Source organism: Blennius ocellaris (genome assembly GCF_963422515.1).
Source record: "Blennius ocellaris genome assembly, chromosome: 3".
Classification (NCBI taxonomy): Eukaryota; Metazoa; Chordata; class Actinopteri; order Blenniiformes; family Blenniidae; genus Blennius; species Blennius ocellaris.
Genome location: NC_137652.1, coordinates 28712851 through 28734040, shown reverse-complemented (window position 1 = coordinate 28734040; position 21190 = coordinate 28712851). Strand labels below are relative to the sequence as shown.

Here is a 21190-nt window from a genome sequence, read left to right as displayed (position 1 = left end):
TGGTGATGAGGAGGTGAATACGTGGTGATGGGGAGGTGAATACTTGGTGATGGGAGGTGAATACGTGGTGATGAGGAGGTGAATACGTGGTGATGAGGAGGTGAATACGTGGTGGTGAGGAGGTGAATACTTGGTGATGAGGAGGTGAATACTTGGTGATGAGGAGGTGAATACTTGGTGATGAGGAGTTGAATACTTGGTGATGAGGAGTTGAATACTTGGTGATGAGGAGGTGAATACGTGGTGATGAGGAGGCGAATACTTGGTGATGAGGAGGTGAATATGTGGTGATGAGGAGGTGAATATGTGGTGATGAGGAGGTGAATCCGTGGTGATGGGGAGGTGAATCCGTGGTGATGAGGAGGTGAATACTTGGTGATGGGAGTTGAATACTTGGTGATGAGGAGGTGAATACTTGGTGATGAGGAGGTGAATACTTGGTGATGAGGAGGTGAATATGTGGTGATGAGGAGGTGAATATGTGGTGATGGGAGTTGAATACTTGGTGATGGGAGTTGAATACTTGGTGATGAGGAGGTGTATACGTGGTGATGAGGAGATGAATACGTGGTGATGAGGAGGTGAATACTTGGTGATGAGGAGGTGTATACGTGGTGATGAGGAGATGAATACGTGGTGATGGGGAGTTGAATACTTGGTGATGAGGAGGTGAATACTTGTGATGAGGAGGTGAATACTTGTGATGAGGAGGTGAATACGTGGTGATGAGGAGGTGAATACTTGTGATGAGGAGGTGAATACGTGGTGATGGGGAGTTGAATACTTGGTGATGAGGAGGTGAATACTTGGTGATGAGGAGGTGAATACTTGTGATGAGGAGGTGAATACGTGGTGATGGGAGTTGAATACTTGGTGATGAGGAGGTGAATACTTGGTGATGAGGAGGTGAATACTTGGTGATGAGGAGGTGAATACTTGGTGATGAGGAGGTGAATACGTGGTGATGGGAGGTGAATACGTGGTGATGAGGAGGTGAATACGTGGTGATGAGGAGGTGAATACGTGGTGATGGGAGGTGAATACTTGGTGATGAGGAGGTGAATACGTGGTGATGGGGAGGTGAATACTTGGTGATGGGAGGTGAATACGTGGTGATGAGGAGGTGAATACGTGGTGATGAGGAGGTGAATACGTGGTGGTGAGGAGGTGAATACGTGGTGATGAGGAGGTGAATACGTGGTGGTGAGGAGGTGAATACTTGGTGATGAGGAGGTGAATACTTGGTGATGAGGAGGTGAATATGTGGCTGCCCTGTGACAGACTGACGACCTGTCCCTCGCCCACAGTAGGTCAGGATCGTCATCCAGCGCCGGATGGATGGATGGAAGGATGGATGGATGGAAGGATGGATGGATGGATGATGTAGATGTGGAATATAATGAACTCTGCATCCTCTGCTGCTCCATCTGAGCCTGCAGCACGTGTTCCACTGCAGACACACACACACACACACACACACACACACCGACCCACTTCCACACATCTGCCTGAGAAGTAGGTTACAGCAGGCTTTAGTCAACACACACACACACACACACACACACAGTTTGTGTGCTTTTCCTGCTCACACACATGATGCTCTGCTCCCAGTCTCACTGTGAAACTTTTAATTTCAGACATTTCTCTCTTTCTTCCTTGTTGAATGAAAGTAACAAACTGTACTTCCTCCTGCTGCCTTTTAATAGTTCGTCACGTGATCATGTGCACGTGTGTGTGTGTGTGTGTGGGCTGGTTGATGAGGTGGTGGTTGCCGGGGTAACTAGGTCTTGTTTGCATGTAAACAGGTCAGATGAAGTGCGTGCGCTCACGTAGTGACACAGCTGTCTCCAGGGTAACCGTTGATGCGGAGGCGAGGGGACCCGGTGGTGATGGCCTCCAGCTCGCCTCCACTGTGTGAAGCTGAAGAGTCAAATGTGTCACTGGACGACTATCAGGAGACATAAACACATACGGCGTTACGTTACCTTACAACGGGATAGAATAAACCAGAACAAAATGGCCGCTGCGTTGGACTCTTCCTGAAATGTAGCTTGTGCTGGATACAAACATGACGGGAGGGTCAGTCAGCGGTGACTCTACACACACTACACACACTTCTAGTTCAGCACATCTGCTCATCACAGCCTCCTCTTCCTCCCTCTTCCTCTCTGCTTTCCCCTGTCTGTCTGTCTGTCTGTCTGTCTGTCTGTCTGTCTGTGCGTGTTGCATGCTAACTGTGGTTTCTCTCTCAGTCTGGGTTCAGCAGCTCTGCTCCTCTGCATGGCCGCCTCCAGGTACACCCACATGCCTACGCAAACCTACGCATACCTGCCGTTATAAATCATCAGAGGACATCAGTTTGTGTCCCTTTTTTCTTTATTGACTCTCTGAATCACCCTGGTAACCAAAGCCAGCAGCCGATTGGCTGACGGTGTTAAAGCCAAAACCAATTAGAGGGCAGCAGCTTCATTTAAAAAGAAAATTTACTTGCATAACTAAAAAGTCCCTGAAATGTTATTGAACGTTCATCAGGGTGACGTGTTACATTTACTACTTACATTTACTCCGTGTGAATTTCCTGGTCAGAGTGAAATGATGAAGTGTGGAAGAAGAGAGAGGAGGAGGAGGAGGAGGTGTGTCTCTAATAGCTTTGCTCTGTAATGCACTCCTTAATGCACGCACACACACACACACACACACACACACACACACACACACACACACACACACACACACACACACACACACACACACACACACACACACACACACACACACACACACACACACACACACACTTTCTGCCCATCATTACTCTGCACTCCCATGATGCATCTGTCCGAGCCTGGGACAGTCAGCAGGGCGTGTTCAGGTTTACCAGCGAGTGTGTGTGTGGAGCTGTTTTTTGTGTTGTCACGTGTGTGGACGTAGTGGTCTTCCCTTAGTGTGTGAGTGTGTGTGTGTATGTGTGTGTGTGGTGCCACCATGTTGAGCGTTACACCCGTTGCTCGTAGACTAAGAACACGTCGTTCTGTTGCAGTGGACAAAAACAAACCACGGGAGGCGCCGGCGAGACCCAGCAGCTCCACCACTGCAGGAGGAACTGGAGACCTGGTAACATACTGTCGTACTACTACTCTCAGAGTACTACCAGTACTATGGGGATTACTACCATTACTGTTAATTGTATGATTACTACCATTACTATGGGGATTCCTACCATTACTGTTAATCGTATGATTACTACCATTACTATGGGGATTACTACCATTACTATGGGGATTACTACCCTTACTCTGAGGATTGCTACCATTACTCTGAGGATTACTACCATTACTATGGGGATTACTACCATCACTCTGAGGATTGCTACCATTACTGTTAATCGTATGACGACTACCATTACTATGGGGATTACTACCCTTACTCTGAGGATTACTACCATTACTCTGAGGATTACTACCGTTACTCTTAGGATTACTGCCAAAACTATTACTCTTATGACTACTACTATTACTATTACTCTTAGGATTACTACCAATTCTATTACTCTTATGACTAGTACTATTACTCTTAGGATTACTACCAATACTATTACTCTTAGGATTACTACCAATTCTATTCTTAGGATTACTACTATTACTATTACTCTTAGGATTACTACCAATACTATTACTCTTAGGATTACTACCAATACTATTACAACCAGTACCATTATAAGTCAGGTTGGTTGTTGAATTGGTTCTCGGTACTCTCTAATCCGGGACTACCCAAGATAATCGAGGACTACCCAGGATAGTCCAGGATGACCCAGGATATTCCAGGATATTCCAGGACTACCCAGGATAGTCCAAGACTACCCAGGATAGTCCAGGACTACCCAAGATATTTTAGGACTACCCATGAATGTTCTTCATAACGTGGCAGATTAAAGCTGGAGTGTGACAGTTCTGGTGGTTCTTTTCTCTCCGTTCAGGTTCCAGATTTGGGGAGGGCTCACTCAGCGGTGGTGCCTGCTGTGCCAGCACCTCCTACAAACTCCACCCATTCTGCATCACCCACCAGGGCCACTGGGGTCGGGTTCAAAGCCAGAACCGGTATCCGGCCCAGCTCAAAAGGCGGATGCCGTCTTCTCAACATCCAGACCCCGAGTGGCACCGGAGACGGCGGCACCAGAGGGGGCGGCACCGGAGACGGCGGTACCAGAGAGGGCGGTACCAGAGAGGGCGGTACCAGAGAGGGCGGTCCCGGCTAAGCAAAGCAAAGAGCAGGTGGAGAAGAAGAACCAGGCCATCAGCCAGCTGAGGAGGTTGCTGCTGCAGGGGAACCGGAGGGTGGAGGCTCTGGCCACTGTCGTCCAGCATCTCTTCACTGAGGTACTGCTCTGGACCTGGACCTGGTCCAGCAGAAGCTGGTGTGTCCTGAAGAGGTCCTCAGGGGTCAGGGGCCAGACACTGGCCCACCGGTTCGGGTTTAAAGTGCCACTATCCACCGCATGTCTAAAGTGTCAATGTCCACCGCAGGGTCGCGGGGTATTTGATGCCTGATGACTTGGGTTGCATTGCGTGGCGTTAGGTTGGGTTATGTTGCATTGCGGGGCGTTAGGTTGGGTTATGTTGCATTGCGTGGCGTTAGGTTGGGTTATGTTGCATTGCGTGGCGTTAGGTTGGGTTATGTTGCATTGCGTGGCGTTAGGTTGGGTTATGTTGCATTGCGTGGCGTTAGGTTGGGTTATGTTCCATTGCGTGGCGTTAGGTTGGGTTATGTTGCATTGCGGGGCGTTAGGTTGGGTTATGTTGCATTGCGGGGCGTTAGGTTGGGTTATGTTGCATTGCGTGGCGTTAGGTTGGGTTATGTTGCATTGCGGGGTGTTAGGTTGGGTTATGTTGCATTGCGTGGCGTTAGGTTGGGTTATGTTGCATTGCGTGGCGTTAGGTTGGGTTATGTTGCATTGCGTGGCGTTAGGTTGGGTTATGTTGCATTGCGGGGCGTTAGGTTGGGTTATGTTGCATTGCGGGGCGTTAGGTTGGGTTATGTTGCATTGCGGGGCGTTAGGTTGGGTTATGTTGCATTGCGTGGCGTTAGGTTGGGTTATGTTGCATTGCGGGGCGTTAGGTTGGGTTATGTTGCATTGCGTGGCGTTAGGTTGGGTTATGTTGCATTGCGGGGCGTTAGGTTGGGTTATGTTGCATTGCGGGGCGTTAGGTTGGGTTATGTTGCATTGCGGGGCGTTAGGTTGGGTTATGTTGCATTGCGTGGCGTTAGGTTGGGTTATGTTGCATTGCGGGGCGTTAGGTTGGGTTATGTTGCATTGCGGGGCGTTAGGTTGGGTTATGTTGCATTGCGGGGCGTTAGGTTGGGTTATGTTGCATTGCGGGGCGTGAGGTTGGGTTATGTTGCTTTGGGTTGCGTTGTGTGGTTGCGTTGTGTTTCATTGCGTTTCATTGCGTTGGGTTTGTTTGCGTTGGGGTGGATTGGGTTACATTGAGCTGCCTTGGGTTGGGTTGCGTTCAGGGTTGGTAGTAACAGAATACATGTAATGGCATTACGTAATTTGGATGCAAACAAAATGTAACTATAGTCCGTTACAGTACATAAAAAAATGTGTAATCTCATTACAGGTCTATTGGATAAAAACTGGGATTACTGAGCAGAATTACAATAGAAATTCAGATGGAATAAACTAGAACGGCAGCTGTCACATGATCCGTCCACTGGTTTTGCGACACTTCCTGGCGCTTTCAGGCTGACCGGCACTAAGGCGTTGCCATGGATACTGCAGCTTGCTGCTCTCATCACTATGTTTTAAAGTGGGAGGAGCCTCTTAACCTGTCTGTACAATGCTAATGACGCCTCCAGGAACTCTGACGACTCACCTGAAGAAACATCTAGTAGCATGAAACCTGCTCACTTTACTGAAACACACCTGGACTCTGTCAACTAGTTTTACTAGCTCATAACCTGCCAGTAACCTGCCAATACCAGTACTGGTGCTGATGGTTGTTCAGTTATTAGCAATCAGTGATTTATGAGAGGGAGAGGGAGGGAGGGAGGGAGGGAGGGAGGGAGGGAGGGAGAGAGAGAGAGAGAGAGAGAGAGAGAGAGAGAGAGAGAGAGAGAGAGAGAGAGAGAGAGAGAGAAAAGATGGGCATTCTTTTTTATGTTTGCTGGTGAAGTAATCCAAATGTTTTTTATTTCAGTACTTGAAGTAAGTTACTGATTACATTTTTTGACAAGTAGCTTGTAATTGTAACGGATTACAGTTTTCAAATAACCTTCCCAACCCTGGTTGCATTGCACTGCGTGGTGTTAGGGTGGGTTTATGTTGAATTGGGCTGGTTTGGGTTGTGTTGTGTTTCGTTGGGCTGGGTTGCGTTGTGTTGTGTTGTGTTGTGTTGTGATGCGTTGTGTTGTGTTGTGTTGGGTTGTGTTGTGTTGTGTTGTGTTGTGTTGTGTTTCACTGTGTTGTGTTGTGTTGTGTTGTGTTTCACTGTGTTGTGTTGCGTTAGGCTGGGTTGCGTTGTGTTGTGTTGCGTTGGGTTGTGTTGTGTTGTAGGCCACTGTTCACCAGCGCTGAGTGTCTGCAGTGCAGCAGGAGACTGAAGTAACTGACCTTCACAGTCAGACTGTATGAAAGCCAACACTCCCACCTAGTGGACAACTGTGGTATCACAGACACACCAGATGTGTTTCAACATGTCCTTGGGTGTGAAGGCAGATGAGGGCAATCTAGATGTTTTGTGCCCCCCTCCCTCCCCTCCAGCCTGTAATTAGTGTTTCACCATGCAGCTGTCAGGTCTGCTGTTTACCAAGCAGGTGCAGCAGGAGGAGGAGGAGGAGGAGGAGGAGGAGGAGCTGGTCCACACCCAACGGCCTTTACCAACAACACACACTTCCATGGAAACATCCGGGTCCTGGAAGAGGTGCTCCAGTGTGACGGAGGCAGAACTGAACCTGTTAGCAGCTGTTAGCATTAGCTGGTGTTCAGCTGGCTTCCAGATCATTAGACTGACCCACACAGGGCTGACGGCTAATGCTAATGCTAACACAGACAAGTCCCTATTCTTAACACAGGACATCACCAGGAACTTCAACGAGTATCCGGTTACTTTTCAAGGAACTGATTACGTGACTCCACTACTTTTGAAAGAGTAACTCATCACAGTTTTTTGTCACAATCAGAACTTGAATCCACACGAAACAGTTTCTTTTTTGGAGGGGGAGAATATATTTAATTAAAGTGTCCCAGAATCGTTCCCTGTGATTCCTGTGGAACGACTCATGATTAAAACTGTAATCAATTATCCCATGAATGTGACTCTCTTCTGGTTCCTGTGTGTGAAACAAGTGAAGATCTTCTGGATGGGAAATGTTTGATGCTCCACACATTGTGGGATCCTTCTTCATTATTTCATGTGGAAAACTATCCCCGTTTCCGCCGCACAAAAAGCGCAGGAATGGACCGGTATAGTCCGTCACGGTTCGGGTTTCCACCGCAACAATTTGTGATTTTCCGGAAACAACCGCTCCAAAGGCGGTCGCTTTTCCGCTACCCTTCCATTGGGGTACCCAGGACCATAGAACGGGTCCTGGGTACCCCAGCGAACTCGCGCCGCACCGTTGTGTAAGGCTCCGTTCTGTAAGGCTCCATTCTGTAAGGCTCCGTTCCGTAAGGCTCCGTTCCGTAAGGTTCTGTTCTGTCCCTGACCTGATTGTGTGATGGAAACACGTCATAAGAGCCGTTGGTTTGAAGTCTTCCGTCCCTCCGTCAGTGGTGTTGTGGTATTTAATGGTGGAGAACCTAACCTCCGTCAGTGGAGAACCTAACCTCCGTCAGTGGTGTTGTGGTATTTAATGATGGAGAACCTAACCTCCGTCAGTGGTGTTGTGGTATTTAATGGTGGAGAACTTAACCTCCGTCAGTGGTGTTGTGGTATTTAATGGTGGAGAACCTAACCTCCGTCAGTGGAGAACCTAACCTCCGTCAGTGGTGTTGTGGTATTTAATGGTGGAGAACTTGACCTCCGTCAGTGGTGTTGTGGTATTTAATGGTGGAGAACCTAACCTCCGTCAGTGGTGTTGTGGTATTTAATGGTGGAGAACCTAACCTCCGTCAGTGGTGTTGTGGTATTTAATGGTGGAGAACTTGACCTCCGTCAGTGGTGTTGTGGTATTTAATGGTGGAGAACCTAACCTCCGTCAGTGGTGTTGTGGTATTTAATGGTGGAGAACCTAACCTCCGTCAGTGGAGAACCTAACCTCCGTCAGTGGTTTTGTGGTATTTAATGATGGAGAACCTAACCTCCGTCAGTGGTGTTGTGGTATTTAATGGTGGAGAACTTAACCTCCGTCAGTGGTGTTGTGGTATTTAATGGTGGAGAACCTAACCTCCGTCAGTGGAGAACCTAACCTCCGTCAGTGGTGTTGTGGTATTTAATGGTGGAGAACTTGACCTCCGTCAGTGGTGTTGTGGTATTTAATGGTGGAGAACCTAACCTCCGTCAGTGGTGTTGTGGTATTTAATGGTGGAGAACCTAACCTCCGTCAGTGGTGTTGTGGTATTTAATGGTGGAGAACCTAACCTCCGTCAGTGGTGTTGTGGTATTTAATGGTGGAGAACTTAAACTCCGTCAGTGGGGTTGTGCTATTTAATGGTGGAGAACTTAAACTCCGTCAGTGGGGTTGTGCTATTTAATGGTGGAGAACCTAACCTCCGTCAGTGGTGTTGTGGTATTTAATGGTGGAGAACTTAAACTCCGTCAGTGGTGTTGTGGTATTTAATGGTGGAGAACTTAAACTCCGTCAGTGGGGTTGTGCTATTTAATGGTGGAGAACCTAACCTCCGTCAGTGGTGTTGTGGTATTTAATGATGGAGAACCTAACCTCCGTCAGTGGTGTTGTGGTATTTAATGGTGGAGAACCTAACCTCCGTCAGTGGTGTTGTGGTATTTAATGGTGGAGAACTTAAACTCCGTCAGTGGGGTTGTGCTATTTAATGATGGAGAACCTAACCTCCGTCAGTGGTGTTGTGGTATTTAATGGTGGAGAACCTAACCTCCGTCAGTGGTGTTGTGGTATTTAATGGTGGAGAAGCTAACCTCCGTCAGTGGGGTTGTGGTATTTAATGGTGGAGAAGCTAACCTCCGTCAGGAGCCAGGACGTCCTCTGGGGTTTGGCAACCCGTTGCTCAGGCTTGTTCTCCTCTCATGTCTCTCAGCACTGCTGCAGCTTGTCTTACTTTTATCGCTGGTATTTGTTTGTTCTTATGTTATTGTCCTTTTTAGACGTCGCTCACCTGAAAGCAGTCTCTGCAGTCAGTGTATAGAGAGGGTCCAGGCAGTGTATAGAGAGGGTCCAGGCAGTGTATAGAGAGGGTCCAGGCAGTGTATAGAGAGGGTCCAGGCAGTGCAGACTGAAGTGTGCTGGAAGAGACTGACCGTCAGTCAATATTCAGTTTCAGCTGCAGAGATTTTTCATTTCCTTCAGTCTGAAATTTTGACGTGAAAAGTTCAAAACCTGTTTGAAGTGAGAAGTAAAGTAGATCTTTATACACACACACACACACACACACACACACACACACACACACACACACACACACACACACACACACACACACACACACACACACACACACACACACACACACACACACACACACACACACACACACACACACACACACACACACACACACACACACACACACACACTAAAAACAGCTTCAGGGCTCCAACTGCAGCTGTTGCATTCCACACACACCCCCCTCCCCTCCATACACACACTTTGTGTGTGTGTGTGTGTGTGTGTGTGTGTGTGTGTGTGTGTGTGTGTGTGTGTGTGTGTGTGGGTGTGTGCGTGTGTGTGTGTGTGTGATGTAACCAGTTTTATCTGTAGCTTTGAATAACTCTGTTATCTTATCTGAGCTGCAGTTTGAAGGTGCTGCAAACTGTAAACTAGACACTTGTTGCTGTGTGTGTGTGTGTGTGTGTGTGTGTGTGTGTGTGTGTGTGTGTGTGTGTGTGTGTGTGTGTGTGTGTGTGTGTGTGTGTGTGTGTGTGTGTGTGTGTGTGTGTGTGTGTGTGTGTGTGTGTGTGTGTGTGTGTGTAAATTCTGGTCACATTAAATCATATTGCTCCTCAATTTAAAGCAACTGAAGGTTAAACTTCAGTAGGTTCCATGTGTGTCTGGTGTCTCAGTGTCGTCTGCCGTCTGGATTCTCTGATCTGATCTGAAGGCTCAAATGTTTCCTGCTTTCTGTTTTACTAAAACAACAAAGAGGCAGTTTGTCCTCTTTTCCTCCCTGAGAACAAACATCCTGCAGAAACTTCTCCAGGCCACAGCCAGACACACTGGTTCAGGTACAAACCACACCGGGTATGGAGGGAGGAGAGGGGACAGGACAAACTCGCATTCCTCCATCAGGAGGAGCAGGAGGGGGAGGGGGAGGAGGAGGAGGAGGGGGAGGGGGGGGGGGGTGGGGGGGCAGGTAGACAGTGGGAGGCCTGCAGGCAGAGAAAGTGTCTGCAGGACTTTGTGTACACTGGCGATAAAGACCGGAGGAGGAGCAGAGGGAGGAGGAGCAGAGGGAGGAGGAGCAGAGGGAGGAGCAGGGTTTTTTGACTGTGTGTGTGTTTGTATGTGTGTTCATTCACCGAGCGATGGGCTCCACTGAGAGTAAAACTGCCAAAGTGAAGACGGCAACACGGCAGCGCAAGAAGAAACGCAAGGTGTGTGTGTGTGTGTGTGTGTGTGTGTGTGTGTGTGTGTGTGTGTGTGTGTGTGTGTGTGTGTGTGTGTGTGTGTGTGTGTGTGTGTGTGTGTGTGTGTGTGTGTGTGTGTGTGTGTGTGTGTGTGTGTGTGTGATTTCACACACACACACACACACACACACACACACACACACACACACACAGACAATGTCTGTGTGTCCGTCATGGAAGAATTTAACTAATTTCTGTCATTCTGGTCTGTTGACTGGTTGCTATGGAAACATGGTGGTCCTGTGTGCTCCTCACACCTCCTCTCTGCTCCTCACACCTCCTCTCTGCTCCTCACAACTCCTCTGTGCTCCTCATCCTCCTCTCTGCTCCTCACACCTCCTCTCTGCTCCTCATCCTCCTGTCTGCTCCTCACACCTCCTCTCTGCTCCTCATCCTCCTATCTGCTCCTCACAACTCCTATCTGCTCCTCATAACTCCTCTCTGCTCCTCATCCTCCTATCTGCTCCTCATCCTCCTCTCTGCTCCTCACACCTCCTCTCTGCTCCTCATCCTCCTATCTGCTCCTCATCCTCCTCTCTGCTCCTCACACCTCCTCTCTGCTCCTCATCCTCCTATCTGCTCCTCACAACTCCTATCTGCTCTTCACAACTCCTCTCTGCTCCTCATCCTCCTCTCTGCTCCTCATCCTCCTATCTGCTCCTCACAACTCCTCTCTGCTCCTCACACCTCCTCTCTGCTCCTCACATGTGGTTCTGTAGATGCACTTTGCTCTTGAACATGAAATATGTGTTTCTCCATGTGTTTATGAGGAGCTGCAGTCAGCAGAGAGCAGGGAGGACTTTCCCCCGACACACACACACACACACACACACACACACACACACACACACACACACACACACACACACACACACACACACACACACACGCACACGCACACACAGCAAAGTGATTCACAACCATTGATATTTTTATTCTTCCTAAAATGACTAAATGTTTAGTTACAAGGTATTAAGATGCAGTAGTATTGAATGGGGACATAATGATGTAGTTACTGGATAAAGTTTCTTGTGTACGGTGTTCATGAGGTCTTTTGTAGGGTTGAGTTTAATAAGTGATTTATTCCAAAGATAAACTGAATTTCCCTGAGTTGCTGGAGGACACTCAATCATCTGGACGGTGGATGAAGCAGGATACTGTAACCAGGTGTGAACCTGTTGTGGATAATGAGAAGAAGAATTAAGTAGAATGATTGTGGCGGTGAGCGCGGTGTGACAGCAGAGTGGAAGGTGGAAACAATAGACACATTCCTTTGACGTAAGAAAGAAAAACAGCCGCTCCTCTGTGTTTCCTCCTCACGTGGAGTCAGCGTGGCGAAACCGGATCTGAAACACCTGTCAGCTTTTACTTTGAAACGTGGGCTTTTACTTTGAAGGGTCGCCGTTGATATGAATTCCATCCGAAGAGAGCAGTGTTAAAGTTACCGTGACAAATCAGCTGCTCCAAAAATAATCCGTTTGATCAAGAAAGTGAAGCTTTTCCGTGGTTCAATATAAAGCTGTTGAATTCTCAGACATTTGTCCTGGTTTCATTCAGATGTTTTTATTTGTGCTTGTTTTTTAACTACAGCTGCGTTCTATAAATGCTCTCCGTCAGTCCTGGACTGCTGGATGGAGTTTTGGACGCTTTACTTTTCACTTTGCTTCTTTCTTAATGTGATATTTGTTTTGTCAAAGTTTCCACACATGAATTTCATCACCTCACTGTTAACAAATCTACCCCAAGGGCAAATACTTCTGAAGTTCCTCAGTGTGTAAAACATTTACTGAGACTGATTCCGAGGTCATAAATTGAGCTGAGTGACCTGAGCTGGTTCTTCTTCTTCTTCTGCAGCGCGAAGCAACTCTGAGACAGAAGAAGGATCTGGCAGTGCAACTGGACCACCTCCGGGATGAGCTGGGTAACACACACACACACACACACACTCACACTCACACTCACACTCACACTCACACTCTCAGCTGCTGGTTCTCTGGATTGAGGCCCAGAACCAAAAACAGGCTGAAACCTGTCAGTCGTCTGCTCGTTGCACGACTTCCTTCATCCACAGAACATCTCGATTCATCTTCCTGATTTAAACAAAACCTGGTGACCAAACTGAAACGCATGGTCCAAAATCATAACTCCAATACATGGTCAAAACTACATGCTGTACTTTATTTATAGTAGCAGTAGGTTTAGCAGAGCATCAGGGGCTTTAGTTGAGAATTAAAATCAGGTTCAGCAGATCATTAGTTGACGTGGAGCAGAGCAGCTGGTTTAGCGGAGCAGTAGCTGGTTTAGCGGAGCAGTAGCTGGTTTAGCGGAGCAGTGGCTGGTTTTGTGGAGCAGCAAAATTAGCAGTTTGTCTAGGTTCGCAGAGCGGCTAGTTTGGCAGAGAGGCGGCTGGTTTAGCAGAGCAGCGGCTGGTTTAGTAGAGTGGCTGGCTTAGCAAAGCAGCGGCTGGTTTAGCAGAGCGGCTGGTTTAGCAAATCGGCTGGTTTAGCAGAGCGGCTGGTTTAGCAGACCGGCTGGTTTAGCAGAGCAGCGGCTGGTTTAGCAGAGTGGCTGGTTTAGCAGAGCAGCGGCTGGTTTAGCATAGCAGAGTGGCTGGTTTAGCAGAGTGGCTGGTTTAGCAGAGTGGCTGGTTTAGCAGAGCGGCTGGTTTAGTAGAGCAGCGGCTGGTTTAGCAGAGCGGCGGCTGGTTTAGCAGAGCGGCGGCTGGTTTAGCAGAGTAGCGGCTGGTTTGGCAAAGCGGCTGGTTTGGCAAAGCGGCTGGTTTAGCAAAGCGGCTGGTTTAGCAGAGTGGCTGGTTTAGCAGAGCGGCTGGTTTAGCATAGCAGCGGCTGGTTTAGCATAGCAGAGTGGCTGGTTTAGCAGAGTGGCTGGTTTAGCAGAGCGGCTGGTTTAGCAGAGCGGCTGGTTTAGCATAGCAGAGTGGCTGGTTTAGCAGAGCGGCTGGTTTAGCAGAGCGGCGGCTGCTTTAGCAGAGCAGCGGCTGTGTTAGCAAAGCGGCTGGTTTAGCAGAGCAGCGGGAGCTTTAGTCAAGAGGTTGAGACTCAAAACATCCGAAGCACATTTCACTCATCAGCCTCATCGTCATGGAAACCAGTAACACACCTAAACATGTTCTACACATGTTGCGTGTAAAACGTCAGCTGTGGTTTTCATTGTGTCTCCATCTCAAACTCACTGGACCCACAACAGAGCTTCATTCAAAGGAAACACCAACTGTTACCACACACACTCAGCTGTCACCACACACACACACACACACACACACACACACACACACACACACACACACACACACACACTGTAGTAACAGTGTAGAAACATCTCAGCTCCTCGTGGCGCTGCTCCTCATCTGCCACAGATATTTGAGGAGTGGTCGAGTGCTCATACTTAAACGTGTGTGTGTGTGTGTGTGTGTGTGTGTGTGTGTGTGTGTGTGTGTGTGTGTGTGTGTGTGTGTGTGTGTGTGTGTGTGTGTGTGTGTGTGTGTGTGTGTGTGTGTGTGTGTGTGTGTGTGTGTGTGTGTGTGTGTGTGTGTGTGTTTTGTGATTAGTCATTAGTGGAATGAAGCTGCTGCATAACGGAGCTGAGTTTTCTGAGCTGATTGCATGTCTGTGCAGTCGTTACAGAAGAATGTAGATGACACACACACACACACACACACACACACACACACACACACACACACACACACACACACACACACACACACACACACACACACACACACACACACACACACACACACACACACACACACACACGTTCAGGTTTTGACAAAGTCTCACACACACACACTGGTCTCTGCAGTCACGTCGTCTCAGTGCTGCGAGCGGCTGCAGAAGGAGAAGGAGGAGGTGCGCCTCGGCTTGCAGGAGGCGCTCCAGAGGCTGCAGGAGCAGCACAAGGAGGAGCTGGAGCAGCTGGAGGACAGGTGAGCAGCACAGACACACTGTGAATGTGTGGTGGTTTGTTTCCATGACGACAGGATTTACTCTCCATCATTCACGTTCAGCCGTCAGACATTCAGGTGCTGCAAAAGCGCCAAGATTTCCACACACACATGTAAAGATGTGCAGGGAGGACCTAAGACAGGAGGGTGGGGGGGGGGTGGGGGGGGGGTGGGGGTGGAGGAACAGGCTCTGTCATCTCAGGCATGTTGTGATTGGAAACGGCCACAGCATTATTAATGGATGAATCAAGTTTTTATTTCCTGCTTTTAGTTTCGATTCAACTTGTTTTTACTTTTGTTTTTTTTCAGGCTAAGAAGTTTTTACCAAACTGAGTGGGACAAAGTTCATCAGGTGTATCAGGAGGAGGCGGACAAGTACCGAGTCCTCATGGAACAACAGGTACGCACACACACACACACACACACACACACACACACACACACACACACACACACACACACACACACACACACACACACACACACACACACACAGTTATTTAAAAACATGTTTTAACTCACTATTAGCTACACCTTGCCGTAGCGGGTTGCACCTCCTCTTTCAATCTTCTGAGAAGTTCTTCAGAAGTTCTTCAGAAGTTCTTCAGAAGTTCATTAAGGCTCCTGCAGACTCCCTTTTTAAAGCCACAAGAACAAGAAGAAAATTCAGCAGTGACGTCAGCCAGCTACCAAAAAAACCCGCTTTTTCTGCAGGACAGTTCATACTCCGGGGAGACGCTTTCAAACGCTCAGACCACGCCCCCTCATGGCAGGCCACGCCCCCTCACAGCAGCCACACATCTGTGAAGTGGCGTTTTCACTTTTCAACTGCACAGTTTATTTCTCACCTCCTGTGCTGTGAGAAACATTTCTCTGAACTGGTTCAGTAATAAAAGAGAGTTTTTATACGAGCCTGATGTTTGTCCAGTTTTAACTGCAGGAGCTGAAGGCTTAAAAACTATGGTTTATATCTGTGGATGTTACAAGCCAAATGTGATTAAAACATGACCGATAGTTATCAGCTTTAGTTTGAAACTCGTACTCGTAAATAATCGACCTAATTAACGTTGATTGGTCACTGTTTGTTAGCTTTAGCGGCTAACTAGCTGGTGTTTGTGACGACTCGCTCCGGTTGTGTCATCAGAGTCTCAATCAGCAGCAGCCAATCAGCTCTGAGCTCCTAATGACGTGGTTAGTGGGGCTTCAGCCTTCAAGCCCCACGAGGCACCGAAATCACGTGATTCTTCGCTTCACTGCTGCAATACACACTGCGTGGTGGGGGAGGGGCCAGCAGGAGCTCCGCCCCTCATCCAACCATCGCTGTGGATCAGGAGGAACCAGAGCCTGAAGCAGCAAGAGGAGACCAGAACCAGGGACGACAGTCCTCACACTGGAACTATTTACTGTGTGAGAGGAAGTTTTGTTCACACACAAGGAAATATGGTGGATAGTCTTTAAGAATTAACAGCATCGTTTGCATGCAGTCCTTTCTGATGACACCAGGTGGCGCTCAGCCCCTCCTGCCTCTAATGACCACTGGTTATTAGCGAGCTGGAACACGCATGAGCAGCACACGTCAGTGCTGAAGGTTCGGCAGTGTGGCTCCGACACAGTTCAGCCAGGACGGTCGCTGCTGCAGGAACTAATGTGTTCGGCAGGAAGAGCTGGCTGGAGGAAATCACCTCATTTTGTTCAGCAGGACCTTAAACTGCCCAACTAACTTCTTCTTCTTATGGTGTATGAATTGTCTCCCTCCTCTGACCTCTGACCTCCTTTTACCTTCTCTGACCTTCTTTGACCTTCTCTGACCTCCTCTGACTTCCTCGGACCTCTGACCTCCTTTGACCTTCTCTGACCTCCTTTGACCTTCTCTGACCTCCTCGGATGTCCTTTGACCTTCTCTGACCTCCTTTGACCTCCTCTGACTTCCTCTGACTTCCTCTGACCTCCTCTGACCTCTGACCTCCTCTGACCTTCTCTGATGTCCTTTGACCTTCTCTGACCTCCTCTGACGTTTGGCATCAAGAAAAGTGAGCTGCTGCTCACTGAACATCTTATTCTCATTGTCTGTAAAGCCTGGAGATTGTGTGTGTGTGTGTGTGTGTGTGTGTGTGTGTGTGTGTGTGTGTGTGTGTGTGTGTGTGTGTGTGTGTGTGTGTGTGTGTGTGTGTGTGTGTGTGTGTGTGTGTGTGTGTGTGCGTGCGTGCGTGCGTGCGTGCGTGCGTGCGTGCGTGCGTGCGTTCAAAAACGTCCTCATCACACACATCCTCTTGGCTTCTCGGCTCTTTGTTGTTTAACTAAAATCACTTTTTAATATTCCATCGTCCCCCTGAGGGTCAGAGACTCGACAGCTTGATCTTTTGCCGCGTGTTTTCCATACTGATAAAGACGTTCCCTCCTCACGCTGAGCTGTGATTGGCTGTCTGGCGCTGAAGCCTGGACCTGATCGGTGTGTGTGTGTCTGTACACGCCAGCTCGTTAACGTCCTTTAAAAAACATAAAAGATTTATGAGCGTCGTCTTTCTGCCGCGCGGGTATGAAGTCAGGTGTTGTTCGAGTGTCGGAGTGTGTGTGTGTGAGACGTGTGAGAGGTCAGTTCTGCTGTGCTGACGTGGCTCCGCCTCCTGCAGGTGGAGGAGCTGAGGAGCAGACAGGAGGCCGAGAGGAGGAACCAGGAGGAGGCGCACAGCCTGCAGGTGGAGTCTCTCAAACAGCAGCATGACTCCTCCGTGCTGGGTGAGCGCAACACACACACACACACACACACACACACGAGTGCACACAGAAACCAGTTCATTGGAAACCAGTTCATTGACATAACCTGTGTGTGTGTGTGTGTGTGTGTGCGCGTGTGTGTGTGTGTGCGCGTGTGTGTGCACAGAGTTGAAGCAGACCCAGCAGTCAGACCTGGAGAACCTGGAGAGAGCTCTGAAGGACACTGAGAGCTCTCTGACGGTAGGAATCACTCGTCTCTTCCAGCGTTGGACGCCGTCTCCTCACCAACAATCACGTCTCACTAAAACCCGGCGTCCCCCCCCCCCCCCGTCTCCTCCCCTCAGGACAAAGTCTCCGAGTTGACGTCCGAGAACGACCGACTGAACGAGAAGCTGCGGGCTGAGGAGGAGAGGAGGAAGATCCTCCGTGACAAGAGTCTGGTAAGTAAGAGCGACGGTCACTTTCGTCCTGGGCGAAAACGGCTGCAGGGGATCAGGGGCTCTGTTACTGTCAGACTAAACTCCTGTTTACCGGAGGAGGTTGATCCAACTCAGTCGTGTGTGTGTGTGTGTGTGTGTGTGTGTGTGTGTGTGTGTGTGTGTGTGTGTGTGTGTGTGTGTGTGTGTGTGTGTGTGTGTGTGTGTGTGTGTGTGTGTGTGTGTGTGTGTGTGTGTGTGTGTGTGTGTGTGTGTGTAGAAGGACTCCCACACGGTGTACCTGGAGCAGGAGCTGGACAGTCTGAAGGTGGTTCTTGAGATGAAGAACAACCAGCTGCACCAGAAGGAGAAGAAGCTGATTGAGATGGACAAACTGGTGAGTGTGTGTGTGTGTGTGTGTGTGTGTGTGTGTGTGTGTGTGTGTGTGTGTGTGTGTGTGTGTGTGTGTGTGTGTGTGTGTGTGTGTGTGTGTGTGTGTGTGTGTGTGTGTGTGTGTGTGTGTGTGTGTGTGTGTGTGTGTGTGTGTGTGTGTGTGTGTGTTCAGCTGTGGGCCTCTGTGCTGCAGGTGGAGGCCAACGTGAAGCTGGAGGAGTGTCTGAAGAAGGTGCAGCAGGAGAACGAGGACTACAAGGCCCGGATGGACAAACACGCTGCCATTTCCAGGTCGGTCCTTTCCCTTTCCCCTGATTGGCTGCCGGTACTAAAGCCCCTCCCCCGATCGGCTGTGAAATCCGTCAATTTCACCGCCTTTGTCTCAATTGACTGGGCGTTTTGCACCAGCTCTGTCAGCGGAGAGCCGCCGTGTGTGATTTGTAGTTGAAGAAAACCGAGAATCTGTGACTCGTGACGAAAAAAACGTTCTCATTCATTGATTTTCACCAAATTTACGGCAAGAATTGTAGGAAAAATGAGCGTGTCAATTTTTTAACCTGTGTCAAACAACTTTACAACTTTACAACTGTGTAAAACAGGATTTGCGCACCTGTAATTATGAAGCTATGAAGGTGTGAATGTGGTGTTAAATGGTGAGGAAAACCTTCTCCATGTACACGACAACCACCTTCACAAGTGCTCGAGCCTTTTTCACCAGTGACACCTCCAGACAAAAGGGCCAACATGTTAAGAGTTTGTGTGTAGTGAAGGATGTGAGTGAGTCGATCCTCAGGGGAGTGACGTGCTGCGTCTCCCTGTCGCCCCCTGCAGGCAGCTGTCCACGGAGCAGGCCATCCTGCAGCAGACCCTGCAGAAGGAGTCCAAGGTCAACAAGCGCCTGTCGATGGAGAACGAGGAGCTGCTGTGGAAGCTGCACAACGGCGACCTGCTGGCCAGCCCCCGCCGCCCCTCGCCCACCTCCCCCTTCGGGTCGCCACGGAACTCCGCCTCCTTCCCCACAGCTGCACCGTTATCGCCCAGATAACCCCCCTCCCTCCCTCCCTCCCTCCCTCCCTCCCTCCTCCTCCTGGGAGCCTCCCCCGCCTCCCTCCGAGCCGGAGCTCCGAACGTGAACACTGATGTGTGTTTGGACGCTTTGTTTCTAAAGACGCTGCCGCGGCGTGAGCGTGGGAGCGGCGTGTCTGCACCGCACGCCTCCTGCTGAGAAGGCCTGACAGGCAGAGCTCAGGGTGTAAATAGCGCCTGGCCTGGTTATGACTGCGTCCTCTTTGTTTTCCTTCCTTTGGTTCAGTGTGAAGCGGGACTCTGAGAAACGACCTTGGACTCGATGCCGCCGGCAGGTTTTCATGGAAACAGACGCTTGTTTGGGTTTGACCCCGCAGGAAGTGACGCCTTGTTTTTTTTGTTTTTTTTTGAGTAAATGGGTTCATTGAGTTTTTCCGTTTTACTCCAAAGAGCGAAGCTCAATCACTGATGTGCTGATTGGTGGACGCAGAGCGAGACGGCGTTGGGCCGTCTGCATGTCACGACCTTCATCTCCTGTGGAATGTAATCGGCTGTGGATGTTCGGTCAGAGCAGGACCAGCAGCTCCAGGCCATGTTTGCCCTCCTGCAGCTTTACCCCCCCCCCCCCCCCCCCCCCCCCCCCAATGAAAAACCACCTCAGACCTGCCTCACTCAATCCATGAAAAACCACCTCAGACCTGCCTCACTCAATCCATGAAAGCTGCCTCCTGTTTCTTCTCTCTGATTTTCGACTCAGAATAAATCGATTCAAGGTCAAACTGAGACAATGTTTTTCTTGTGGAGGAATAAATAAATGTAGTAAAAGTCATTTATCTGCGGTGCGATCAACATCTGGAACCACTGGGCTTTTGCCACTTTGAGCAGTGAAGCAGGACTACCGGCCGCTACACAGACTCTCGGCAGTCGCAGACCAAACGTATGAATCTTTGGTTTTCACTCAGTCGATGGTCCGACTTCGCACTGAGACGGTTCAGGGACGGCCCATGTCTTGGTCTTATGACCATCTTGTGGTCTTATGACCAAAGACAACCTGCCATAAAGTTCAGAGCTTGTCAGATATTTGGAGTGATGCCGCTGCAGCCTGCTTGTTTTGCTTACATGAAGCGTGTTTCGCTGGAAAATGAAACGGTAACAGTAAATGCTAACGGATAATGCTACCAGATGCTAACTCGTACTTCCTTCGCGGTCCTTCTGTGAAATTGACGTCTCAAGTTGGCTTCTCTTCCTGAGCCACGACGTCCAAGTTTTCTGTTCATGTTTCCCGTTCATCACGTGTTATTCTTCAGCAACACGCACGCAGCAAACTTCACGTCGCGACCAGTTTATTCGGAATTGTGTCGTACAGAGTGGCGAGCTGTGGACTAATAAGATTGTTAAAATCACAGTGTGACTTGACTGATTTCTGGTACGAACAACAAAGTCTCCGCTAATGTCTTCAGTTTCACATGAACGGTTGCGGAGCTGCTGTCTCTTTGCTGTACCCGTTAGCATTAGCTGAAGCTCAAACCCTGTATATTGGAAGAGGAGTTTCCTCCCTCTGTCCGGCTGTCTGGGATTCAACCAATGAATTCCTATATTTTCATTTCACTATGTTTTAAAATGCTTATTCAAACTGACTGAAATTTTTAAATAAGAATAAATAACTGCCAGATTAACTGTAAAATAAGCTAACAGCAAGCTACAATTATAAAGGGAGTGATGGCTGTAAATTCACTCATAAAAATGATTTCAGCTCACCAAATGGGAGATAAAATCATTCCTGATCTTTTTTATGGTTAAACTGTTCACAGTATACTGAAAGTTTGACGTTGAAACTGAAGTACATGTTATGTTGCTGCAGTTCCTCTGTTCGACCAGCAGGAGCGCACTAACTCTACATTAGATCAGCA

The 21190-nt window shown here is 48.9% G+C and overlaps 1 protein-coding gene across 1 annotated transcript; it reads left to right on the top strand.

The window, feature by feature from the left end:
- Window positions 1-2829: 2829 nt before the first annotated feature.
- LOC308145215 (microtubule-associated tumor suppressor 1 homolog A-like) lies at window positions 2830-19893 on the top strand (the record flags this gene model as incomplete). The annotated part of the gene is made up of 12 exons (XM_080516579.1): window positions 2830-2853; window positions 3041-3114; window positions 3977-4376; window positions 12618-12684; window positions 14589-14712; window positions 15040-15130; window positions 17361-17466; window positions 17612-17685; window positions 17790-17885; window positions 18142-18258; window positions 18448-18545; window positions 19086-19893. The coding sequence occupies 12 exons, from the start codon at window positions 2830-2832 to the stop codon at window positions 19297-19299; spliced, it is 1485 nt and encodes a 494-aa protein (XP_080372705.1). The 3' UTR covers window positions 19300-19893.
- Between the last annotated feature and the right edge of the window lie 1297 nt (window positions 19894-21190).